The sequence below is a fragment of the Sitophilus oryzae genome, unplaced genomic scaffold (assembly GCF_002938485.1).
Source record: "Sitophilus oryzae breed Bouriz unplaced genomic scaffold, Soryzae_2.0 scaffold_1447_pilon_pilon, whole genome shotgun sequence".
NCBI lineage: Eukaryota > Metazoa > Arthropoda > Insecta > Coleoptera > Curculionidae > Sitophilus > Sitophilus oryzae.
In genome coordinates this window covers 818,143-830,142 of record NW_022146112.1, presented here as the reverse complement: position 1 = coordinate 830,142, position 12,000 = coordinate 818,143, and the positions used below count along the sequence as shown (strand labels likewise).

At 33.8% G+C, this 12,000-nt stretch overlaps 1 protein-coding gene across 1 annotated transcript; it reads right to left on the bottom strand.

Annotated features, from left to right (window-relative positions):
* Positions 1 to 1,868: 1,868 nt before the first annotated feature.
* Positions 1,869 to 4,455, bottom strand: LOC115877363. Its single transcript, XM_030893509.1, has 3 exons — positions 4,366 to 4,455; positions 3,659 to 4,103; positions 1,869 to 3,602 (listed from the first exon to the last, which is right to left on the bottom strand). The coding sequence occupies exons 2-3, from the start codon at positions 4,092 to 4,094 to the stop codon at positions 2,839 to 2,841; spliced, it is 1,200 nt and encodes a 399-aa protein (XP_030749369.1). The 5' UTR covers positions 4,095 to 4,103; positions 4,366 to 4,455; the 3' UTR covers positions 1,869 to 2,838.
* Positions 4,456 to 12,000: the final 7,545 nt, after the last annotated feature.

Below are 12,000 nucleotides of genomic sequence, written 5' to 3'. Positions count from 1 at the left end.
TATAAATAAAAACTTTAAATAATAAATAATATTTACACATGTTTGGCTTTAATTTTATTTAATAACTGTATAAATTATACTGTTAAATCTTATTTTTTACACATCAGAACAACACTTGTTATTAGTATTGTTGAATTTGTGTAAATAATAAGATTTAATAATCAAATTTAATTATTTTAGAGCAAAATTCAATAAATACGCTCATTTAAAAAGCTCGCGCTTCGATCCATTTAAAACAAGCCCTGCTCAATAGATGGCGCCACTTCTGTAGGACCATTTTTCAGTATGGCAGAGTCCATTCTTTTTCTAGCTAGGTATATTCTTTGGGATAAATTTTATAATAGAAGTATTGAAATTTAGAAAACGTCTTAGGAACGTGCGTGACAAATTATAATAAATCGAAAAAATATTAAGACATTAACACCCTGTAGCTACGAAACAAAGCGGAATCGGACCTATGTTGCTATGAGAAATTAATCTTATTTTTACGTAAGGAATCTCCCCACGAGAGATGACACACAGAGTTTTTTGAAACACCCTGTATATTAAAAAAAAAATGTGCGCCACTGACTTTTTTTCTCTTGTTAGCATAGTTGTGTAGATCGCCAGAAGCACATTTAAAATTTAAATTTCGATTCTATTGATAACATTTCCGTAACGATATAACAAAAATCTAGCACACTTTCCCATTAGGCAACCCATATTTGTATCTAGCTATTGAAATAGAGCGCAAATCTTCCGAATCGCTCCATTATCACGTATCTTCGTGTCCGGCTCACAAAAGTGCCTTTTATTGCACAAATTGAGCGTCGAAAATGGCCCAAACGGTCACTTCCGGTTGTCATTAGTAATGTTTAAATAGGTCATCGGGCAGGACTGTAACAGCCCATGGCTAATTGTTCGTTTTTCTGTGAAAATTAGTCGTTTTGGAGGGTTGTTGGGTCCATAAAATTAGAAAGGAAGGTTTAGGGATGGATGGATTGATGGCGGGTGGTGGCAGTAAAATGTGTCCCAGTTGGCGTTGAATGAGACTTGAAATTTAGTTTCTGTTGTTTATGTAAATAGCGTTCCATTTATTTCGAAGGAGTGTCAAGAAGGCCAAATTTATGTAATTTTTAACATTTGACGTTTCCAGTATTTTACCAAACCGTTCCGTATCGAACCGATGTTTTTCAGGAACCGCTCATTACCGTAGTTTATCGGTCTGGGGTGCAACTTTGTTCATGTTTCAAAGCGATAGTAAAGTAATTTGTAGCTTGAGGCACTATGTTCAGTAGCAACATCGATTCGTAGCGATATTCTGATTTCTCGCTTTGTGGCGAGGCGACTGCCTAGACATAGCCTAAACCGTGTCGCACATGTGTGCAAGAGTGTGAGAGTGATATCATATTTCGCAGTATTTGAGCGACAATAGTTTTGCAATGAACATAGTACCGATCTGGTTTCGACATCGCTTCTAAACGATCGGTTGCTAACTTGAACAAAGTTGCACCCCCATAGTTATTTGGCAGTGCAGTTAAATCGATGTAATAAGCGCTGTAGATTATCCTCATTTTCAGGTAGGGGAGAGGGTGGAGCATTCGGCTACTTTCAAGATCTTTTGATCCCACCTGACTGCTTTCTGTGCTAAGGCAAATGTACGGATGTCACAATTATCGTTATGCAATTAGCCAATAGATTCATCCAGTAAAACCAGTCCATCTTTGTTTTCAGCTTTTGAATTTTGACTTTGAACCGCTGATACAAATTGGCCGAACGCTCCCTCACATGAGGAGGCTTCGGCATGGTGAGATAAAATCGGAGGGAGGCTTCGTTGCCATAGAAATAAGTTTTCAGAAGACGTAATAAATAATTTGGGTTGAAACTAAAACAACTGAGGTCATATTATTTCAGTTTAATCAAGAGAAAAATAAAGTAACACCTATTCTACCGATTAGAAAAAGTCTGTTTTCCTCCATCTTCTCTACCTTACATCATACGACTCAAAATTGTAGTTGAAACGGAATGAACACAATGTTCTGGATGCCGATGTGCCTGTTCTTTGTGGGACTTCCAACTTTGCTACAATGTCGTCACGAGAAATGGAGCTTGTGTCCTCTACATCAGGAAAATTGAAAGAATTTGATTTTCCTTTTCTTCTGAGAAATGAAACCGTCATCTGGTCGTCATCAACCGTGGTGATTTGCCCAATATAATAGGAGTCACTCTTTTTCCTGGAGAATTTTACCAGAACAAACTCGTGAAGGTTGTATTCGCTTTCGTCTCCCGCCATTTTCAAAGACGAGAACGATTCTGCATCATCGTCTGAATTGTTAAGTTCCGCCGAAATGTCAGAATCGCTAGATGACTCCTCAATGAGAACTTTCCTTTTAACTTTGGTTTCACCAACTTTCTTTTTTCTGTCTTTTTCAAGTTGTATGTTTTGTTTTATTTGAAATTCTGGGGTGTCTGTGTATATTCTTGATTTCGATTCAGTCTTCCTTTTTCTTTTCTTTATGTTCAATGAGTCTAATTTGGGAAACGGTCTTATTTTTTCGAGAATGCTTAAATTCGTATTACCACCTGTCTTGGCAAGACCTGATATGTCGTTGGAATGGAAAGTTGGATCAGTCTCAGCACTATTGACTTGTGATGTTGAAGGCAGGGGTTCCATGGTTGAGTCATTCAGAGTGGTATGTTTCTCTGGTGTTTTTTCCTGAGGTCTGGGTTCGGGGCCATCCGGCACCGGCGTTTTTTCTTTCGGTAGAGGTTTGTCGGTAAAGATAGAAGGAGTAAAGTCTTCATCAGTGAAGGTAAGTCTGTTGAAAGGCCAAATTCCAGTCTTCTTGAAGGCACTAGTTACATTGGATGGAGTGAAAGTTTGTAGATAAGCGATATTTGCATGCATTGCGATTTGCCGTATCGCCAGCGTTCGTCCTGGATTTGAATCATCCAGTCATTCTGGGCGATCGCTAACTTAGATTTAAACGGTCCATAAACTGCAACATCGAGTGGCTGGAGTTTGTGTGTAGTGTGGGGCGGAAAGGAAAGTAGTATTATTCCATTATCACGGCAAAAGATAATGGCTTCGACGGAGACATGGCTCTCATGATTATCGATCAAAAGTAGAATCTTATTCTCCATCGAGCATTTTGTTTTTTGCACAATATGCCGAAGCACTTCTATGAATAGTTCGGAAGTCATCCAACCAGATTTGTTCCCCAAGGCAATGCTGGCAATTGGCCCATCGGTCAAATACTCATCAATATTCCGAAGTCTTGGAAATATAAAGACAGGCGGTATTGATCCACCAATGGCATTAATAATTCCGACAAACGTAACTGTTTCTCCCCTTTCTGCACTAGAAACTTGACCGACCTGTTTTTTCTCTTTTGTGCTCACAACTTTGACTGGCTTCAGGACAGTCGACAAACCAGTTTCAACCAGGTTATAAATTTGTTCTGGTTTAAAGCAATATTTTTTTATTACTTTTTCGTAATTATCAAAAAACTCCATGACCCTAGGCTTGTTAAAGCCAGTGCCCCTCATCAAACTCGTGCTCTCTGGTTTTCTAAGTGATAGGTCAGCATTCCGTCTCATGAATCCTTTTCTCCATTCCGTTCCTGGAATATAAAAAACAAATTAAGGCAGGCAAATTTATTATTTCACATAGGCTTACCAGCACATCTCCTTTCTTCCCATTTATCTGGAACCAGATCTCCGGGTATACCCTTTGCATACTCATATGCCAGTTGTTCAATCTGGTGATAAGTTAGACCATAGTTTAGGTTTGAGCATTGCTTGAGGTATTTGGCAAGCTCCCGTTCCTCTTCAACAGAGAATATTTGCGATGTTTTGAATTTATTTCCATATTTGGAAAGGCGTGATTGATCGTCACTTTCATTGCCAGAGTCCTCCATGCTTCTGATTATTTCTTCTTTCTCTTTCTTTTCTAGCAGGCATTTCACTCTTGATTGAAGAGTTGTTCTCTTCACATTGAACCTCTCTGCGGAAGCATTGAGACCCAGCTCGCCTTTTAGATATGCACAAATTGCATTCCTCATGCGTCTCTCATCCACCTCCCGGGCAGTTTTCCTTTTATATACTCTTGGCATGTTTACCTTCTAGAACAAAAGGGAAGAAAATAATCAATCAGAAGTGAGCAGATAATTGGCCGAAAGCTTCTGATGAGGAGACTTCGGCCAGCCGAAACCTCCCTTGGACGCTGGGCCGAACGCTCCCCACTGTGCAAATTTCACGAAATTAATATTTTGTTTAGAAACGGGTTTATTTTTAGGTTAGCTTTCTGTTTCATTGTAATTCTTACATCATAATGCATACTATCACAAATACCCAAAGGCTAATTGATACTGGCGAAATACTTACCGATATACCATCAAAAAAACACTTAACAATTTTTACGAACTCACAACCATATTTTCACGTAGAAATGACATTAATGGCAGTGGTTAACAGCCGGCTGGTCCCGACGTGACGGAAAACCCTAGAATTTCATATAAAGAGAGAGTATTTGAATTCGGCCAAAGCCTCCTCCTGACCGAATGCTCCACCCTCTCCCCTACCAATACGGCGTCATCGGTGGCTTCGGTGAACTATCCTGACACACGATTTTTCTTAGAAAATGAAGTTTATGATACCTTAAAATGAATTTCTTGGATTCTTTGATTAAAATCTGATATGGAAAAACACGTTTCACATAAAAAATATTCTTAAAAATATTGTTATTTGATTTTTATACATTATAGCAAATTCCAGGGCAAATTCCATAACCGATAATGAACACAAAACATCCCACTTTAGAACTTTTTCTTTAATGGCCATAAGCGGGAGTAAAAGACCATCCGCCCGAACAAACACTAGAGGCCCCACCGGTCATCAAATGGTGTAAAAATTGCGAAAATTTAATTATCTAATTTTGACACTAGGGGTCGCGCTTAACTTTGTCAATTTTAATTCAATATTCATTGTTTTCAAACTATATTATTAGACTTTGTTGTATTTTGTGAAAGTATAAATGTTTTCTTAGTATAAAGTTGCATTTAAATTATATTACATACATCTCTGACATAGATATTTAAGATTCAATATTATGACATATATGTCAGTTACCGTCTAAAATGTCATCTTGATAAAAAGTTAGTTATTGTCAAAAGTAGTTAAAATCATGTTAAAATATTAAAATTTACAAGTTATAATTAAATATTTTATATTATTTCAACAACAAACACATAATAGTACAGCGTAATGTTAATATGCAGGTCCAAAACAAAAAGTGCCGTTATATTTTTCAGTTTTCGTTGTCAGCCGCGGAAGTTTCAGTGATTTTAGTGTGGTCGGATATTTTTATTTGCGAAATAGAAATATTGCGTTTGGATTGCAAAACTAAAAGTGGAAATTTTATTGCAATGTAAGTAAGCGTTTGTTCATTTTATATTTAACTTTTTTCGGTATACGCTTTTTTCATACCTACGACAAATATACATATATTGAAATTTTATAATTTCTAAATTTTATTTAAAAAATGTTAGAAAACAAGCTTGTAATCCTGTAATCGACATAATTGTTATGTAATATAATCCATTTAAATGTAATATATTACTTTTTAATTAAAAAAATGTAAATTTAAAAAATATATTAAAAATATATACAGGCATTAATTGAAATTTTTTGAGTGCGAACAAACACGAGAGGCGCTTTATTATTTACTTTCATTTCTTAACATGACAGACGAAGTTCTAAAGGGGGATGTTTTGTGATAATGAAAGAGTTGCGGACTTGTTTATATCCGTTTCTATGTTTACGCTAACAGTAGTGAAGGTCGAATTTTGACAAATATTGCGAAATGATACATGGTTGTCAGATCAGCTAGTAAATTATCCGGAATTTCATACATCTTTTTTGTTTAGGGAAAAATTACGTCATAGTTTTAATTTTTTTTTTAATACGAATTAGATTACTTTAGTTTATCAAATTGGCTAAATTACCGCGCCGGCGAGACAATTGCTAGTTATAGCTCTAGCAATGAAAACACGCTGTAGGCTGGAAGCCACCAAAGCAAAGAAAACACGCTGTAAGCGTGTTTTCATTTCTTTGGTTTGTGTTTGGCTCGGGTTGAGTTGGTTTGGTATTGATCGGTTTGGTTTGGTTTTGTATTGGTTGATTTTGTATTGGTTGGTTTTGTATTGGTTGGTTTTGTATTGGTTGGTTTTGTATTGGTTGGTTTTGTATGGGTTGGTTAGGGTTTGGTCGAGTTGGTTTGGGTTGATTTGGCTGTTTTTTTTTCTTTTTATCTGTTTGATTGATATTTTGGTTTAAACAAGAGCGAAACAAAAGCCACCAAGCGTGTTTTGGTTGCTTTTGTTTCACTTTTCTGTTGTTTTTTTTTGTTTTCCCATTCACACATTACCAACGCATTTTTATTATTAAAAATTGCTATTTTTTCAAAATAAAAATAAAAAACAGAAAAAGAAAATTCAGTGGAACTGGCAACATTGCTTTTCCTTTTGTCGCTGTCATATTAAATCAAGTGTTAAAATTCTCCATAACGTCAAATATGTGTCAAAAACTACGAAAATTAAATTAAAATATTTTAAAATTCTGTGCAAAATCTCCATTTACTTTTATTTAAAACTACTATTAAAAATGCTTACTTTTTGATAAAAAAAAAGAAAAATGCAAAAATCGTGTGTCAGGATAGTTCACCGGACCCGTCGCGACGTCCAGACGCGTCGTCGGACCCAGACGCATCGTCGGCATAGCACAGAATAGTAATTTATTCCTGGTCGCCCATACTGTACCCCTTCTGTAAACGTACATTGCCTATTATTTCGTCCATAATGATGTTGAAAAGAAGAGGGTTCAGGGAGTCACCTTGCCGGATACCCCGGCCTACATTTATTGGTTCGGTCAGGACCCCGTTAATTTTGGCTTGAATTTGGTTCGCTTCATATATGTTTCTTTTTCAAACGTCACAAAAGTATTAATTTTGCGACCTTGCTGCAATATAAAAAAGTAATTTCAACGCTTAGGCATAGTAAAGTAATTTTACGCTTAAGGACAAAAGTAAAGCATTTTTAAGCACAGAAGTACGAAAATACCGTATGATCGAATAAAAACGGCGTCAGCGATGGCTATGAAATGAACATCGATGACATTTCCCATATAAATTTACATATAAAATGACAGCGATCTTCATTTCATAGCCATCGCTGACGCCGGTTTTATTCGATCATACGGTATATTCATAATATATTATTAAACTGACATAAAATGTCAACTTCAAGGAGGGTAATCATAATCAATCATAATTTCTCGATATACAGGGTGTCCGAAAATTAATGCAACAAAATTTGGTCATAGATTCTTGAAAAAAAAAATAGGTGACCCGTATTTTTTTTTGGCGAGTAGTGCCCCTTTTCGGATTTACAGCCCCCTGAATTTCTCACCTAAAAAGAGATTTTGTTTAATATCTCAGGACCCTGTGTAACGAAAATCACTAAATTTGGTACACGTTGTTTTACCATAAAATGATATTTTAGATGCTATTAACTTTTTTTATTTTCATCAGTGGCGTCCCTACGGTATTTAAACTAAATATTATTTAGAAAAAAATGGTACGCCACTGTTTTTTTAAATAAAAATTATTTTTAAAATCTACATTAAATTTGGAACAACTTTATTTCTTGACTTTTTCCCGTACGACTTACCATTTTCGCGTAAAAAAATAAAAACATGACTAAATCACTAAAATTTTACCACTAAATTTCAATGGCAAAATTTTTAAAACGGCAAACTTAAGTTTAAAATATTTTTTTTTCCAAAATCTTGTTTTAAAGTGCAAACCAAAATGTCCAAAAACCTAAATTGCCGTTTTTTAAATTTTGCTATGAAAATTTACATTAAAATTTTAGCGATTTGGTCATGTATGAAAATGGTTTTTATTTTTTTATGCGAAAATGGTGCGTCGTACGAAAAAAAATCATGAGATAAAGTTGTTCCAAATTTAATATAGATTTTAAAAATAATTTTTATTTAAAAAAAAACAGTAGCGTATCATTTTTTTCTTCAATAATATTTATTTAAATACCGTAGGGACACCACTGATGAAAAGAAAAAAAGTTAATAGCATCAAAAAATGTCATTTCATGGTAAAACAACATGTACCAAATTTAGTGATTTTCGTCCAACAGGGCCCTGAGATATTAAAAAAAAACTCTTTTTAGGGGCGAAATTCAGGGGGCTGTAAATCCGAAAAGGGGGGCCAAAAATAAAAATACGACGGGTCACCTGTTCTTTTTTCAAGAATCTATGACCAAATTTTGTTGCATTAATTTCCGGACACCCTGTATAATTACTTCCCGGGTATTACTTTTAAATATTTTTATATTATTTGCAATTGAAGATTATTGCGTTAGCAATTGTTTAAAAAATTATTATTTGTGAACGTTTGTAAAAAAATAGCATGTTCTATTCGGAGAAAAATTATTTTTGTGCCTCTCCTGTAATGTGAAACGTACCTACAGCCTCGCCACAAAAAGTATAATTTTTAATTCTAATAAAACAGTATACTAATTTAGAATCGGCAACATTATTTATAGAACTCGCCGTTTAATCTGAAATGATAGTTTAGACACTGAATATTTAGTGTTATTTTTAACCATTTTGATGTTTAAAAGAGCTTTTCAAAATTTTAAACTAGCGATTAATAATCAGCGGTTACCCCCCCTCCCCACCGGTCCTTTTTCATAGTCCAATGTCATTTTTTTTACTTTTCAAAAAGGTTGTAAGGCAACCCTATGTAATGTTATATTTTTAACTGAAAAAGAGGATTCGTGATTATGTAAATTTTCAAACCCCACTGATAACCATTTTGACAAATTATAAGTTACATAGAGACCCTAGTACCGAAAAAATTGGGCGCATATATTTATCCGGTTAATGAATTTTAGGCGATACATACTGGAAATATTACGTGCACCCTTCCCCAGTGGTGGCTTAATCTAAGTGGTGGACTAAGCCTGTCGGGGGCCCGGGGTGGCGAAGCTAAATGTGGCCCCGCGCCCCGGTCTGTTTAGATAACGATATACTTCTAATGCACATTTTAAAGCATCACACACATTAAAGCATTTTGTAAAAATTGAGTGACGTATGTATAATGGTTGACAAAATTCAAGTATTTATACAAGGTGTCCCAGGCTGAGCCTGCGTTAGAAGTTTCTAGAAAACTGCAATATCTAGATACGAGATTTTGTGCATATCATTGTTTCACAATGAGATCTATCGATTAAAAATATTTTCAATATGGCGGCACTTTCGGAAGTACCGGAAGTTGACAGCAACTTTCTTATTTTAAATGGGTAACCCCATTTTTTATTACATACTTAAATTCTCTGTAAAATTTTATGAATTTTGATATTAAACATTCTATACCTAACGTTAACCGTTATTGAGAAAAAAAAGATATTTATAATTTTTTGAGGAAAAAAACTGCCTGTCAAAAATATGTATGTAGCCTAAACGTCAAATTTAGTGATTGTCACAGCCACTGTACCATAAAGAGAAGACATGTGGCTATCTATGTCAAAAATTAAATTGTCCAAATGTCATATTATAATGGCCGCAGCTGTCATGGAAATGAGCGATTAAAAAATCATCATAAATCATTTTTTTTAAATGGAAATTCGACTTTTAGGCTGTACAAATTTCTTTGACAGGTAGTTTTTTTCGTCCAAAAATTTTAAATATTTTTTTCTTAAAAATGCTTACAGGGAAATACCGCGACAAAATATCGCGATTTTGTAAGTCCTCCAAGATCCGAGGGGCCCCTTCGCTGTCTCAGAGCCGTGGCCCCCGTTATATACTAAAGTCTTCACTGCTCATTGCTCATCATCAGTAATGAAGCTAGAATACAAGTTATGCTGTGCATTGGTTGTAATTTAAAATGTTTATTCATTTATTAAAAATAAGTATGGAAACCATTGAAAAATAGCTTAAAAGCTAAAATAAATAAATTCAGCCTCAAAATATATAAAAATTAATAATTATTCGATATTTTAAACAAAGAAAATTACCCCTTGATTTAATTTTCTAACTAGAAAATGCTATTGACAATTACGGGGCCTGATAATTGATAATTAAGTAAATATCTGCTTCCATTTATACTGTTTATACTTGGCGTATACGTATGGTTTGCATACTCCACCTACAAACTGCTTTATAACTACTGAACACATATTGGCCTTGTTTGCCAGTTGAATATAAAATTATTTATTAAGATTCGGAGGCCCCCTGTAAGACGGGGACCCCTTAGTCCGCCACTACCCTTCCCTCATTTACATTATTAACATCAACGTAGGAGTATTTGCTCTGTAGAACTTAGAATCCACATTATTCAATTTTAAAACTTATTGAACCAACACAAAAAATTTAAAACTATTTTAAATCTAGTCAATGGAAAATAGTGGCTACCGATACCGATGATATTTCGTCATTGTGCGTTACCCATTGCCAATTTTTATTTCTTGTTGAATCAATTTCAATAATATATAGAATTCCAAAAATTCAGAGCACTGATAAAGTGTACATATTTTTTCTATATTGTAAACATATTTAAAATATTTTCTGCATGTCGTGCACTGTTATTCGTTTCTTATATTTGTTCATTAGATGATAAGATTAATTTCAACTAAATTTATTAACAGGTATATGTGGTAAACAATTGTTGATAAGCAAGAATTACATAGCTGTTTAAGAAAATATTATTTATATCGTAAATTAAATTTAAATTTCTTCAAAAAAAAATATTAAAATAAAATATACAATATAAATAATATTTAAATTGGATCAACAGTGTTGACTGCAAATCTTTGTAAGGACTAATGGGTATTGTCCTATATTCAATTTGTTTTTAACAGGGTTTTGTATGAATTTCATTCTCTATGTATTAATACTCTATTTCTCTATGTATTAATCTTCCCTGCGGTAGTAATCGGTGGACTGTATTATTTAAAATAGAAAAAAATATTCTAAAAAAAACAATAGATTAAAGTAATACGTATTCTAGAATCAAACTACACTCAGATGCAAAAAAAAATTTTGGTCAAATTTCAAGTGTTGATGCTAACATAGTTAGCGAAACGCGCGTCCAGTGTAAAAGTAAAAGTGTTTTGGTGTATTGCACAGTGGTTCCCAGATAGGTCATTACTTAGAAATATTAATTTCAAAACGTTTGCATGAAACTGTTGCTAATACTTTTCTTATATTCCCCTGTTAACGATACATAATAAATAACAAAATCAAGTAAGCCTAGTGTAGCGCTTTTTCTATTAGAAATGTCACATTTTTGCTACTGGTATCAAGCTGACATAAACAGTTTTCAGATAACGCCAATTAATTATTTATTTTATTAAAATTGATAAAAGCTGTTGCCTTTTTTGTAATGGACGTTCCAAAAGAAGGTAAAAAGACCTGTTTTTTTTCTTTTTTGCACTTAATTAAACCTAAGTAATATTAGTTTATGACAATTTATTCGAAGGCAACAAAAATAGTATTTTTACATTTTTGCTTGTCACTCTTTAAGACTTTTAACTACTTTCCCTTTCAAATCCTCTTAAACGGCATGAAAATACTTGTTGCTTAAAGTATATTGCATTTTAATAAATTGCCACTTGCTGCCGCGAATTGCTGCCGGATCTTATACCGGGTGGTTAAAGATTGACTTTTTGTTTTAAAATAAAAGTAACTTATTTTTTCCTCTTCGTGTCAACTTATTTCGTGGACAGAAAAAAATACTCTAAAAAAACAATGGATTAAAGTAATACGTATTCTAGAATCAAACTACACTCAGATGCAAAAAAAAAAATTTGGTCAAATTTCAAGTGTTATATTTTTGTTATTTTTAGTCCTATTTTCATGAAATTTTTAGCGAATTATATATAATTAGGTATATCAACAAAATAAAACACTAAATCACCGCAATACACCAAAACACTTATAGTGTTA